The sequence below is a fragment of the Salvelinus sp. IW2-2015 genome, linkage group LG4p (genome assembly GCF_002910315.2).
Source record: "Salvelinus sp. IW2-2015 linkage group LG4p, ASM291031v2, whole genome shotgun sequence".
NCBI classification, from domain to species: Eukaryota; Metazoa; Chordata; class Actinopteri; order Salmoniformes; family Salmonidae; genus Salvelinus; species Salvelinus sp. IW2-2015.
The window spans coordinates 11,474,548-11,490,087 of NC_036841.1; the positions used below are offsets into that span (position 1 = coordinate 11,474,548).

Here is a 15,540-nt window from a genome sequence, read left to right on the forward strand (position 1 = left end):
TCCGCTTGTTCGTGTGTGAGAGAGATATGTCTTGTTAACTTATAATCCATATAACTTAATTCACATTTCCTTGTTTTGCAGATTATTTCCTGCTTAGCAAACTGGCTCAAATTGAAGATCCTACATCTGTAAAAGTGCACACATTTCACCAGGCCCATAGGGCTCTGCACTGGGGTCAAAAGTAGTCACTATGTACGAAATAGGGTGCCATTATTCAGATACTTGTGAATAGTAGTTGTCAACAACATACTTGTATCCCACGAACTTCGGGGGCGTATCTCTGAATCTGAGTTTGAACTCTGACGGCCGACCGCCTCGCTGCTCGAGACGTCCACATGGTCTGGAGGAGCTTGGCAATTCTAGAAGCACAACCGGAAACAAAAGATAGATCCAATCCCTCGAACAGTGGAGACATTGTAAAATGGAGACTTGATGTAAATAAAATGTCAGCATCATGACTGCAGGGACTTAGCTAGCGTCTCACCCTCCATGAGCGCTCCGTGTTGGTGCGGCTGTTTTGTTAAGGTGCGTCGGGAGTTTGTGGGAGACAGTAGTCCCGGAGGTTGTTGTGTTACTAGACACTAGCACGATGGATTCATGAAGCACTGTAGAGACACACACACACAACACACACACACACACACCACACACACACACACACACACACACACCACACACACCACACACACACACCACACACACACACACACACACACACCACACACACACACACACAACACACACACACACACACACACACACACACACACACACACACACACACACAGTCTTTAGAAGAGGTTTAACACGCACACTACCCTGCTGTTCATGGTACAGGAAGTCACAGCTTTGACAATAACGTTGTCAACGTTGCAGACAAATGTGCAGAGGTGAAATCGTGACTGCTGGAGTTATATTTAAATATTTTCTGTTACATACACGCAGGCACACACACAGAGGAACAGCTAACATCACGTGGCCACGTGACACGTACAAGCACGGGGGAAACAAGGAACAGTGGGCTGAGTGAAGGTAGCAGGGATAGAGAAAGAGAGACAGTCAAGTCCCCCAGCCGGTACAMAGTTCAACAGCAGCGAAAGCACTCTGATAAGGTTACTGTACACAGTGCAAGTAGACAGTTTATTTTGGGACCCATCCTTCTCCCTGTTGCCTGGCAAATACCCCGTACCCTCCCCTCCTCCTGTTTGTAGAGCCATGAGATGGCATGGCAAATAATCTCAGCTAATGCAAATAGACTAGCTAAGGGAATGTGTTAGTGATATCGAAACACATCCCTCAAGCTGATGGCAGAGGATAGGACATTTGGATTACACTGTTTTCGGTACACTGACAATAGTCAACGTTTCTTACACAACACACATAAATAGAGGCCTAAATATATTGTAAACATATGATGTGTGTCTGTGTACACATGTATGAGTGTATGTGTGTGTGTGCACCCAGGCCACGACTTACGGTATTTCCCAGGTTCCGTAGGCCCACCAGGCCCTGGGCACTCTTGGAGTTCTGGGGAGGAGAAGAACACGAAAAGGAAAACATTTACGACAAAAGCATGTGAGCGAATGTCATTTTTGGCATGGGCCCACGGTGGAAGGACGTGTGCGATAAACATGGGGCCATCCTCAGAAAAAAACGGAGCCTTTGTTATAGGTTAGGCTAATAGAAATGCTATGAGATCTCAAGATGGACATATTCTTTGTCAAACACTAGCCTGGTCCTATTTCAATACAGAGGGAATCACGCCCCCTCAGATGTACAGTGTTTTCTACAAAACTGAAAGATCGCGGCTTAGCAATAGCCTAAAAGGTTTTTAAGGTGGATAACGGTCTTCAATTGTAGACTAAGGGCTTTGGAGAGAAGAAAATGACTGACYTCACTGCAGTTTAATTATAGAAGTTCAGTTGTTTTATAATTGAGTAGTAACYGAAATAATTACCAAAGCACCAATCTGACTGCGGACAAAACTTTCATTACATACAGTAGAGCCTATCTCTTTAATATGGAATGCAATGTGTTGTGCCTTAAGGCCTTTGTAGAAATGCTACAATCAATTATTTAAGCCTAGTACTTTGAACATAAGTGAACACAAGGCCCCATCACAATGATACAGTCCCCACATTTAGACCAGCGGAAGGGCAACTGGGGTCGGTATGAAAACGGTTCACGCAGAGTCAGACAGGCCAGTAACCCGTTCACAATGGTGTTTTCATGGGTTGATGTAGAGCACAGCYCTGCTGGGGAACAGGAGAGGAAACCTGATCCAGCTTCCTGTGGAACTCAATATAACACTGAAGTGACCCTGACTGAAGCTCTCCAGTAACTCTCACCTGCATGTTCTGTTCTGGCTCATATAGCCTCCCTCCCTAGTCCCTACCCATGACCGCAGGAGTGACCAACCACCACGGGACACACAGTSAAAAACAGGCACACCCCCATGTGCTCCTGGTGTCTGAGAGTCCAACCAGGACAGTGTGTAGTGTTTCCAGCTTATGTAGTTATGAGAACACCAACTTGGACGGGCTGTAGCGTTTTACTATTACATAAATAACCCCACGCCATCTGTCCCCCTTTCCCAACAGAACCGGAAAAACCCATCCAACAGTTTAATTAACTCGGGGTTAACTAAATCCTCCTTTCTCAATTCCAATGTAAAATAAAGCGATTTATTAGTCCGTGACCACGTGAACAAAACACTTCCTGTTGTCAGTTATTGGTTTACTTGCTTTTACATTTGTGGGAAGTGGTGTGGGAGTGTAGGCTAAACTTCAGGAGGACCACTGATAATGCTAAAAACAAACACGCACCGCTCGTCACCCCCAGAAGAGTTTTCCAGAACGAGCCTCATGACGTCACATTTGCTGAGTAATATCATCGGAGCTCAAAATAGCACCTTTCCTTCAGAACTTGCTGCCGCGTTCTCATTGGCTGGGTTGCAGTCAGAGCGGTGTGACTGTCACTGCAGAAGTCATCCTGACAGCCGCTCGCCCGGGGAAAGCTATTTTTACACGAACAAGCTAGAGGACAATATGACATCACAAACGCACTTGGTCACACTCACATCTGGCAAGTGTGACTTACTTGACTAACTGACTGACCAACCTGTGTTCTTCTTTGGACTAGCAACAGATGAATCAGTGTCACCCATTTTGAAAAAGTCTCATTCATTAACAATTGATGATGAGCTTATTTATAGAACGCTAGTCTTCAAAGTGGTGTGACTAGCCCCGGCACATGCAAGAGGATTCATGCTGAACGCAACATCATTAGCGACAATCTTGCCTGACATACTAATTAATTTGGAGATTACCTCAATCTGTAGGCTTTTGGAGGATCCTTTTGGGTGACAAAGCTCTAGCCTGAGGCAACAGAGGAAGAATGGGCTGATATAGAAGTGCAGAGAATGCTATTCTGTCCTGATCCCTGTCAGACAGTAGCCTTGTCTAGTCGGACCAATTGTCACAAGAGAACATGCTTCCTCTAGATTCGCCAGATACACCAGAATACACAATGCACACAAATTGAAAATAAATACTGTGAAAGCTTGMCAAATGGGTTTGAATTCTCTGTCCATGGCCGCCTAACCCTACATTCAGGCCTACACCACAGTGCAACTGCATTGACAGCCATTCGAAGCAGTGAGCGATGAGCAGTTCTATTTCAGCAGAATGGTTGAAGGACTGGTACAGTAAGCTTGTGACCAATGTGTGACTGTGGATGGATACTACACGACAGGGGGTGGCTGTAGCCTTGAGGTTAGAGAGGCAGGGCCTGTGACCGGAAGGTTGCCGGATCAAAGCCGCAAGCTGCCTGTGGGAAAATCTACAGATCCGGCTTCAATATCCCTGTATACTGTGCCTGTGTTGTGTGTCAGGTTGGGTACTGGGACAATAAAGAATATCTGTGCAACTGGACCAATAAAGCAAGTATTGTTATCTCTCTCTGTGTGAATGCAGATCCCAGGCTGTCATGCCAGAACACTTCAAACAGGACCAGGCTATGTGGAGTATTACAACATGCACATCCATTACACCAATCTATACATTGATCCAGAATATGATGCCATCTGCAACCAAAAGGTGATGAGTTGAAAGGCATGATGGAGGGTGAGAGGCAGTGTGTGGTTCAAACTGTAGCTAGTCCAGTCTACAGTCATTCCATTTACAGGGGATACAGAGTTGACCTTGTTTTCACATAACACGGAGACTGATGAATTAATTGCTGTGCATTCTCATGTATTTACACATAACATGATCGCTGCCGCCACGCTATCAATCCGAGACATCTCATTGAAATGTTATCTGTTGTTGTTGGGATTTCAGTGTTTTGGGTTCCATGGCCCTTGGCAGACACTGAGCTGAACTATCTCGTGATGAATTTTCTTTAATTATTTTTTATTTACCTTTATTTAACTAGGCAAGTCAATTAAGAACAAATTCTTATTCACAATGACAGCCTCCACTGGCKAAACCCGGACAACGCTGGGCCAATTGTGCACGGGCCTCCCAATTACGGACTGGTGTGATACAGCCTGGATTTGAACCAGGGTGTCTGTAGTGATGCCTCAAGCTCTGAGATGCAGTGCCTTAGACCGCTGCGCCACTCGGGAGCCTGGTATAAAACAGCCAGGTACAAGTTGTGCCCTGAATGGGTTGAGTAGGCCAGGCCTGCCTGACACGGTTCCACCTTGCTCCATGGAATGCGGTATAATCATTAGCTAGCAGTAGTGGGTTGTGTTGAGTGAGAGCTGCTGGAGACGGAGAACAGTTTGTTCTGACCTTCCTGTGCCTGGCCCCTAACAGGAAACAAATACAACAGCAACCCACCAACTGTCTTCACATGGAGTGACTAAGCAGTCATGGACCAGCTCAATCAACTGATATTTACATCCACTGTCTCTCTGAATATTCAACCCCAAGATAATCCACTGAAACAATAGCAACACTTCCCCTCCTTTCAAAACAGGTTATAMAAAACCCTTACAAGAACTAATATGATCCATAGATAAAACATTTGAGGGACAACTGAAAAAACACACTCTTCATCGTGATAGCCAGGTACTAGCATCTGCCACAGGCTTTCACCTCATGAGAGTGAAGCCCGGGAGCCAAGGATAGCGTAGCCAGGTATACTTTCAGTCATGCCACTCTGCTCGTTCAGTTCAGTTTATTCATTGAAGCATTCAATACAATACACTCTCTCTGGGATGAAGCCAGATTATTGAAGTTGATCAATGAAGCGTCAATGTTCAAGGTTGTAATAAAATCCTCAATCATTGGTGGATAACTGTTTCGGTGGCCAAGGAGTTATCCAGTCACTGCTAGATCCACAAGCACCATTAGCTCACTAACGTACGTCAGACAACTTCAACATCAGTCTGAAAATAGACCCCCGCTTCAAGACTGCTTCGATCACGTGGATTGGGATATGTTCCGCATTGCGTCCAACAACAACAATGACGAATACGCTGATTCGGTGAGCGAGTTCATTAGAAAGTGCATCGGCGACGTAATACCCACAGCAACGTTTAAAACATTCCCAAACCAGAAACCGTGGATTGACGGCAGCATTCGCGTGAAACTGAAAGCGCGAACCACTGCTTTTAACCAGGGCAAGGTGACCGGAAACAGGACCGAATACAAACAGCGTAGCTATTCCCTCCGCAAGGCAATCAAACAAGCTATGTGCCAGTATAGAGACAAAGTAGAGTCGCAGTTCAACAGCTCAGACACAAGAGGTATGTGGCAGGGTCTACAGTCAATCACGGATTACAAAAATAAAATCAGCCCCGTCGCGGACCAGGATGTCTTGCTCCCAGACAGACTAAATAACTTTTTTGCTCGCTTTGAGGACAATACAGTGCCACAGCCTGCTACCAAAACCTGCGGGCTCTCCTTCACTGCAGCCGAGGTGAGTAAAACATTTAAACGTGTTAACCCTCGCAAGGCCGCAGGCCCAGACGGCATTCCCAGCCGCGTCCTCAGAGCATGCGCAGACCAGCTGGCTGGTGTGTTTTCGGACATATTCAATCAATCCTTATCCCAGTCTGCTGTTCCCACATGCTTCAAGAGGGCCACCATTGTTCCTGTTCCAAGAAAGCTAAGGTAACTGAGCTAAACGACTACCGCCCCGTAGCACTCACTTCCGCATCATGAAGTGCTTTGAGAGACTAGTCAAGGACCATATCACCTCCACCCTAGCTGACCCACTCCAATTTGCTTACCGACCCAATAGGTCCACAGACGACGCAATCGCAACCACACTGCACACTGCCCTAACCCATCTGGACAAGAGGAATACCTATGTGAGAATGCTGTTCATCGACTACAGCCAGCATTTAACACCATAGTACCCTCCAAACTCGTCATCAAGCTCGAGACCTTGGGTCTCGACCCGCCCTGTGCAACTGGGTACTGGACTTCAGACGGGCCGCCCCCAGGTGGTGAGGGTAGGTAACAACATCTCCACCCCGCTGATCCTCAACACTGGGGCCCCACAAGGGTGCGTTCTGAGCCCTCTCTGTACTGTACTCCCTCTTCACCCACGACTGCGTGGCATGCACGACTCCAACTCAATCATCAGTTTGCGGACGACGCACTACAGTGGTAGGCTTGATTACCAACAACGACGAGATGGCCTACAGGGAGGAGGTGAGGGCCCTCGGAGTGTGGTGTCAGGAAAATAACCTCACACTCAACGTCAACAAAAAAAGGAGATGATTGTGGACTTTAGGAAACAGCAGAGGGAGCACCCCCCTATCCACATCGACGGGACAGTAGTGGAGAGGGTAGTAAGTTTTAAGTTCCTCTGTGTACACATCACGGACAAACTGAATTGGTCCACCCACACAGACAGCGTTGTGAAGAAGGCGCAGCAGTGCCTCTTCAACCTCAGGAGGCTGAAGAAATTCGGCTGTCACAAAAGCACTCACAAACTTCTACAGATACACAATCGAGAGCATCCTGTCGGGCTGTATCACCGCCTGGTACGGCAACTGCTCCGCCGACTACCGTAAGGCCTCTCAGAGGGTAGTGAGGTCTGCACAACGCATCACCGGGGGAAAACTACCTGCCCTCCAGGACACCTACACCACCCAATGTCACAGGAAGGCCATAAAGATCATCAAGGACAACAACCCACCGAGCCACTGCTGTTCACCCCGCTATCATCCAGAAGGAGAGGTCAGTACAGGTGCATCAAAGCAGGGACCGAGAGACTGAAAAACAGCTTCTATCTCAAGGCCATCAGACTGTTAAACAGCCACCACTAACATTTAGTGGCCGCTGCCAACATACTGACTCAACTCCAGCCACTTTAATATGGGAATTGATGGAAATGTATGTAAAAATGTATCACTAGCCACTTTAACCAATGCCACTTAATATAATGTTTACATACCCTACATTACTCATCTCATTGTATATGTATATACTGTACTCTATATCATCTACTGCATCTTGCCATCTTTATGTAATACATGTATCACTAGCCACTTTAAACTATGCCACTTTATGTTTATATACCCTACATTACTCATCTCATATGTATATACTGTACTCTATACCATCTACTGCATCTTGCTATGCAGTTCTGTACCATCACTCATTCATATATCTTTATGTACATATTCTTTATCCCTTTACACTTGTGTGTATAAGGTAGTAGTTGTGGAATTGTTAGGTTAGATTACTCGTTGGTTATTACTGCATTGTCGTAACTAGAAGCACAAGCATTTCGCTACACTCGCATTAACATCTGCTAACCATGTGTATGTGACAAATAAAATTTGATTTGATTTGACCAACAATTGTACCTTGATTTGTTTCTCTCTTTGGACATGAAATTATAGATAAAAATAGCAAGAGGGTGGGACATAATGCCTCATGTATTACAGTTGTTGCATAATACAAATAATTTAAAGATTAATTCTAAATWTATTTTGATACAGGACTTGGCTATGTAATACCATTCAATATACGAGCAAATGCGCTGTGGAGTGAGATTAATTTGAGATTGTATAACTAGTCTAATGACCTGCCAGAATACTGATCCTCCAGAGGCTTAACGGAGGTTTAGCCTACTGCTAGATTGAATGCAATGCTATATTGCTGTCAATGCTGATGTGTAGAAGAACCCCTAGTGAGATCAAGCCTCCTAGATCCTTATTGATTAACAACACATATATTACTGTAACTAATACGCAGACAAGCATTCGATAGATCATCTTGGTGACAATATATCCTTTCTTGTTTTACCTTGGCTTGATTAATGAGAAGTCCTACAAAGGTTGACACCAGCACCGAGCCAGACATGCTCGAGCTTTTCCGCCGCATCTCTTGCTTCAAGAACGGGAAAGCAGAGGCCGGGGGTTCTTCGGGTACGGTCACCGTGTATGACTGTCTTATGCTGGGCATGTTGACTGTCTGAGATAGTCGGCTATCGGTGTGTTCTGATGCTCTGCCGGTATCAGGCAGATAGAGCCGGTGCGCTCTTGATTCACCGGGAGTTGCGCTCGTTCTCCTGATTTCTATGTCGCAGGATCTTTGTGTGAAAGTGTAGCCTACGTTACGAATATATTAGTATTTTCGCTCAAGCTTGTTCGTTTCCTTTTTGCGGTTGTCATGAAAAACCGAGCCATTCATCTACAGTCGATTTACAAGCGWTACATACCAGGCTGACACTCCTGATATCATGAAAAAACACATAAACAATACATTAATTCAATAGTTTCGTAATGAAAACAGACTGAGCAATGTCTTGTTTTCTCCCACATGAATTCCATAAATCGAAGACGTCCAGTATAAGGAAATCACAACACTTATCACTCGTGCAGTAATCAATCATAGGGCTGATTGAGCAGTAAATGTACACTACCTCTTCAATCTTTTTACAACACGGACAGTCATAGACCCGCCTCTTTTCGGCTTAATACTACAGACGTCAGCCGCTGCCACAAACCTATCCGACGTCAAACACCGTCAGATTGGTCCATTCACATTTCTACGAATTACTTGAGGGACTCGAATGGTGCTTCCAAGGACACCGGTGYAACATTCATTCCCGTTGTCCATACGACAAGCAATGAGATACAACACATTCACTGTCCAATATGTGTCCTTTTTTAAAGGCTACTCAGTGCGAGGTCCATTCATTTCAGTGCAGGACTACCTTTCAGAGGAGCATAGTATATCGTGTTTGGGAGAGTAGGCTACTACATGCTCATAATCTGTTCGGCTATTGGCCATGGCTATAATACTCTTGTTGTAATAATACATCTCTTCCTAGTTAGCTTCACAGAGGAATACTGTCATTGTGACAGTATTATGCCACTGCATAAGATTTTCAGACCATTTGAAGGTCAAACTTTGATGGAATCAGCTGTTKAATTTGGCTTACAGTATGTCTCTTCTGTGCGTTGTGGCAGATGGGGAGGAACATCAGGATCAACCATCAAGCCTTTTGTAAATTCCTAGTAAAGAAGAGCTCCTTCTCTGGAATGTGAACATTCTGCTGAAGGAGAATAGGGTAGCCCTAACATATCTTAGCTACATTCAGTACCAAAGGTGAGAAGTACAAAAGGCGAGGTTCTACAACATGGCAAAACAGATTCTAGGCTAGAACATGTTTTCCTCARGCAACAAATAGGATTAATTGCCAAACCCATGTCAATTTGCTGTCAATCAATAAAACTAAGTGCTGACTGCAGTTTACCCTCTGTAATAAACATTTAGCARCGTTAGCTCTGAACTCTCACRTATGAGAGACAAATATGTTTGCTTGTTTACAGGCTTCAACACTCAATCTTGTTGCTCACCCCTCTTGCTCAAAGTCTAAAAATACCCCGATTTATTAGGACTCAAAAAGTGAGTGGGAAAATACAGACGGCTTTATGCAGCTAAAATTCCATCAGTCCATTTCAATTTCACCACCTCTCTTAAAACCTAACAAATGACATTAGCATTGGAAAAGTACAGAGTCCCCGACACAGCTAATTGTATTTGCAATGATGTTGCCTATTACATTTGAGGAGATCCAGAATGACATTTCCCCACACCAGTCACACATAGAGCAGCGGTCTGCCAAGAAAGGGGATTGATTGGTAAGCAGGAGACATTATGAAGCGGACGTGAAAATGAAAATCTAAACATCCTCAGCCATCAACTTAAGTTAGCCTCGGTTAGAGTCTGATAATGGCTACAGAAACTAGCATAGGCCTAGTATGAACAGCAGACTGCTGCCAAGAGGCCTGCCCAGTGGCGGTTCTAGACCATTTCAACTGGGGGGGCCAAGCTGGGGCCAGTTGTACTGTTAGAGGGGCCAGTTACATTAGACGTTATTGTTGTCGTATCGTTTTCTTCACTGCATTGCAYGCATTAGCAGGCAAAAGACCATGTTCATAATCATCATCGTTGCCACTGTCTAATAACGGATGTAAAAAAAGAACAATAGCAAAAATTAGTTATGTAAAAATTATTTCATACTCCACATTTAGGGGAGCCACAAGGGGGTCCAGAATTGTTGTCACAGGGAACCGCTAGTGGGCCTGCCTACCTATATTTAAATGTTGATTTAAAAAAAAAAGAGGTAACCTTTACTTAACTAGGCAAGTCAGTTAAGAACAAATTCTTAATTTACAATGACGGCATACACCGGCCAAACTCGGACGACGCTGGGCTAATTGTGCGCCGTCCTAAGGGACTCCCGATCACGGCCGGTGGTGATACAGCCTGGATATAGGCTGTATCACCAATATTAGCTACCTAGACTATTACCTTGATTCCATATGAAATMATCTACTAAATGGGTCTACTAAAATGCATCAACACTGGCGTAGATTATTCATGCTGCCACAGCTACTTCCTTAGTCGTTGGTCTTTAGAAACGTCTTCCTCTGCAATTGTGATGTGCTCCTGATCTAGAAGCAACGTGACAGTAAATTCACATGTCCTACCGAAAGCATCGCTGGCTGTGACGTGACTCCTGCTCAACTGAGCTAAATTGTACTAGACTAACCTAATGAAACGCCATCAGCATTGCGTCTATGACGCTTGCATGTTTCTGTAATTGTATGTGTCGTCTACATCTAAATTATTTTTTATGGTGTCTAGGTCTGTAAGTTGTTATGTCGGATATTTGTCTGAAACATTGTTCCCCCTACTACTGCTGCTGTCTTGTCTGGACCGGGTCTCTCTTGAAAAATGTATTTGATCTCAATGAGACTAACCTGGATAAAGGTTCAATCAAATATTTTTYTTTCATAACAAAACATCAATAGGGCAGAAAGTCACATGTGAGTCAAGAGGGGAGGTATATTGTTGTACTTACTGTTTCATTGAAGTGATGTGTAGGCTAAATGGTAAAGAGAGAGGGCAGTATGTCCCAGCTCAGTCTTGTGACCTAGCATGTGTACACAACAAACAGCCAAGGAACACATTCCATTATTTACCAGGCTGAGTGTGTATGTGTGTGTGTGTGTGTGTGTGAAACAATCCCACCTTCAGGGGAGACGGAAGAAAACACAGAGCCTAAAGGATAGCGAACTACAAAATCCGACAAAGTATTTTTGCATTTTGACTTCTGAGATAAAGACCCGGTTAGCTAGGCAAATCATGACACATTTGATCAATGAACATCTGCCAACCACATTTCCTAGATAAGAGCACATCAAGGGTGATTCATTTGTTTAAGCAAACACCCAAATTGGTTAGCACAACCAAAAGGAAAGTAATCRCGTAGTCCAGCATAAAGCTGGGCTAGGATACATTTCAAAGCTAAATCCCTCAAGTACAGAAGACAACATTAATGAAAATGACTTTCTGTTTCTGTTGATATTTAGGCTACTCGTCATTCTGCGAGCACTGATTGTAACGGAGCAGAGGAATACGTTCTGAATGGTCATCGTTGCACTTAAAATACCTTCATCACAAAAGGCCTGCTGTTCTCAGTGCCAAGTAGAGTACAGATACAGTTTTGTTACATACTGAACTGTTTGAATCCACTCCCCAAGGCTTCAAATTCAGCAGCCAACCAGATGTTGACGTTGAGCAGTGTGAACGTTACAATGGAAGCAGTTAAATGAAAAAAGTTATTTGACTGTTTGACATCATCACGGGCAGCTTGCTGAGTGGTAGATCTTCTTTCTCACGATCCAGACCTCTAAACTCAGAAATAATACAATGCCTAATGAGTTCTGGGTCATTTTCTTTATCCAGAYMGCTCAGTATTAAAGCTCTCACACAGACCAGACTGGCGTTACATTTTAATCAAAGCATTATACTACTGTCGCCGACTGAACAAGGTGGCAGACATGCAACAAATATACTGTTGGTTCCGCGGGAGTCTAGCAACCAAGAAACAAACGGCAGACAAATTTCACCCACGTGTGATAGGCTGGCATCACTGATGCAGAGTTGTGGACACATACTGGGATGCCTGGGGGGTCCCATCAGACAGGAGTTGCACAACYATTCTGAAAGTGTGTTAATACATGTTGTAATTACCCGGCCACTAATTCAGACACCAAAACAAAACCCCTCCTAGTCCTCTGAGGTAAAGGGAAAAAGGTTATAAAACACAGTAGGCCTATGTAACTAAAACCTAGCGCTAAGGGTGATAGAGAAGTAGCCTAAAAGCTAGGCTACCTGATCAAAACCTTTAGCACGGGGTGGGCCTACTTTTCAAATGACTTCTTTCATTTAACTGCTTCCATTGTAAAATCCCAGGCTTTTCCACCCAGACTACAGCACAGTATAAAGACAGACCAGTAGGCTGTGCATGAAGGTGCAGCACTACACAGCGTTATTATTACTGTGTCCAGGACTGTGCCAGCTAGCTCGTCCCGGATAAAGAGATAGGATGATGGAGTTGACTTTACTGCCAGGGCTATTTCTAGGGTCAATGCCACAAGGTAAMTTAGAGTTAGACGCCACCACACTAGTGAGTTGGCGTGGAACATGAGTTCATGGGGTTTGGGAAAATAATGGAGCAATTTTTCTCAGTGCCACTTCTAATGTCGATGCCATTGTTRGTGGTAACTAGGAGCTGTGTCTTGGGGTCGTATTCATTATGCTCCAAATGGAAGAAAACTAACTGAATTAGGGAGGGAGTACCTGAGCTTGACTGATAAGAAACGCTCATTTTCGTTTTCCGTTGCAGAACATTTTGCTACAGTGTGCCTTAACGAATACAACCCAGGGCACTGAGTAGTGTGCAACAGCTGGAGCAGGCAGCACTGAGCTTCAGGATTAAACCGTTTGCCTGGCCGCGCCTGGCTGGATGACCTAAAATGGCATGACGTGAGATCAGGATGGCGTCACAAAAGCCTTCGTTTTGACTAACTGGACATTTCCTTCACAATGTTTTCCCATGGCTCGTCGGTCASTCAGCTTTGTGAGGCTGAACACAAATCCCAGGRAMTAGGCCTATGTGGATCGACTCCTAAGGACACGCAGTATAATAGGCACTGAGGACTATTTTACAATGCTGCTTGCTACAGTCACAGGCAGTGACACCCAATCACATGTCATCCTACCCACCTCTGATGCTCTTAATTAGGAACGGTTTCAGTTGACTAGGAACTATCACAGTCTAACACATTAAGTTTACCTTTGAATCAGTATCTGTGAAGAACCTCGTTGTTACTCTCTGAATCTGGACACTGATCTCTCTTTTGACGAACGTATGAAAAATATTTCAAGACCAGCTTTTTTCCATCTTCGCAACGTTGCAAAAATCAYAAACTTTATCCAAAAATTATGCAGAAAAACTAATCCATGCTTTTGCCACTTCAAGATTAGACTAACGCAATGCTCTACTCTCCGGCTACCTGGATAAGGCGCTAAATAAACGTCAGCTAGTGAAAAACACGGCTGTTAGAATCATACAGTATTATTCCAGCGCTAGCCTCTACCGTCTTCCTGTTAAGGGCTGATTTCAAGGTTTGACTGTTAACCTACAAAGCATTGCATGGACTTGCTTCCTATAATTTCTAAGCAAACAGCTGTTGGCAGGGCTTTCTCCTTAGAGCTCCTCTTTTATGGAATGGTCTGCCGATCCATGTGAGTGAGGCAGTCTCCGTCTTTACTGAAGACTCATCTCATCTCTTCTCTTCAGTAGGTCCTATGATTGAGTATAGTCTGGCCCAGGGGAGCGAAGGTGGAATGGCAAGGCATTGGAGTGACGAACCACCCTACTCTCCACTGCGATTCTCTGCCTCTGACCTTCTTATGGGGGCTGAGTCACTAGCTTGCTCGCGCTCTCCCATGCCACCCCTAGCAGAGCACATCTCGTCATGCCAGGCCTTTTCCCGCTATATTCGACTCCCTTGGGTGGGTTGAGTTACTGACGTAACCGTCCTGTCCGGTTTTGCGCTCCCTCAGTCTCGTGCGGTGAGGGAGATCTTTGTGGGCTATACTCAGCCTTGTCTCAGGGTAGTAAGTAAATTGTCTGTTGATATCCCTTAAAGGGCGACTGCACTTGGGGATTTTGCCTCGTTTTAGATGTGGTTCATTAAGAAATGCTAGTGGCTCTGACTGAATTCAAARGTGAGTTTGTTTTGGGGTGTGGTTTGATGTGGGTGTCTCTTGTGTGTGTTCGCAGGTGGGAAGAATTAGCCAAACTATTTTGCCAATTAGCTTCAGCTGGCTGGTGTGCGACCGTGGCAAAGTTGGTTTGATTTTGGATAGTCTATCTCCGGGCTAGGTAGGGACCACCAATAAATTACACAACGTAAATGAGACAATATTTTCAGATTAAACACCTTTAATTTTTTTCATTAAATGCTTTTAATATTTGTATATGAATTTCTACAATMTATCATTGGTTTGAGGTTTTTAAGTCATTGAAATTTGGAGCTATTGGAATTTTAACATATTGTCCCATGTATATTGTGTAATTTACCAATGGTCCTAATTAGCCCCATAGGCAGCTGCAGCCCGAATTGATGATTACTTGTGTGCTGCCAGCTGAGGGCAGATGGGCGGGATTGAAACAAACACAACCTTAATTTACATTGTGATGCAGTCACGACCACAATTCTCACAAAACTRTCAAAATTATCCTATTTTCACTTTATAGTCAATTTTGACAGTAGAATAAATGTTTCTGACTCACATCGATGCCACATAGGCTGTTTTCTAAATGAGAAGTTGTTTTTTAGGGGCAGTTGCTCTTTAAGTGGTGTGGGGGCTGTGTTTTGGCAAAGTGGGTGGGGTTATATCTGCATGTTTTGCCCCGTCCTGGGGTAACTTTGGACGGGGCCAAGGTGTRCTCCGACCATTAGCCCCCCTGTGTTCAATACTCTAGCACCCTCTTCCTTGCAAGGATAACGACACTGAGCCTTTTTCTAAAATGTTTTATGAGATTGAAAGAACACATTGGGAAGGATCTTAGACCATTCCTCCATACAGAATCTTTCCTGATCCTTGATATCCTTCGGCAGCACTTATGGACTGCCCTCTTCAATTCAAACTACAGGTTTTCAATGGAGTTCAAGTCCGGAGTCCACTTGCGGCCAAGTTTCAG

General features: G+C 44.5%; 1 protein-coding gene across 1 annotated transcript in view; it reads right to left on the reverse strand.

Moving 5' to 3' along the window:
• LOC111960507 (ubiquitin carboxyl-terminal hydrolase 2) overlaps positions 1-15,540 on the reverse strand; it is a 32,837-nt gene that overhangs the window by 4,947 nt on the left and 12,350 nt on the right. Inside the window, 2 exon segments of the mRNA XM_070436803.1 lie at positions 251-359; positions 1,397-1,527. Of these exon segments, the coding sequence (XP_070292904.1) occupies positions 251-359; positions 1,397-1,527 (240 nt within the window).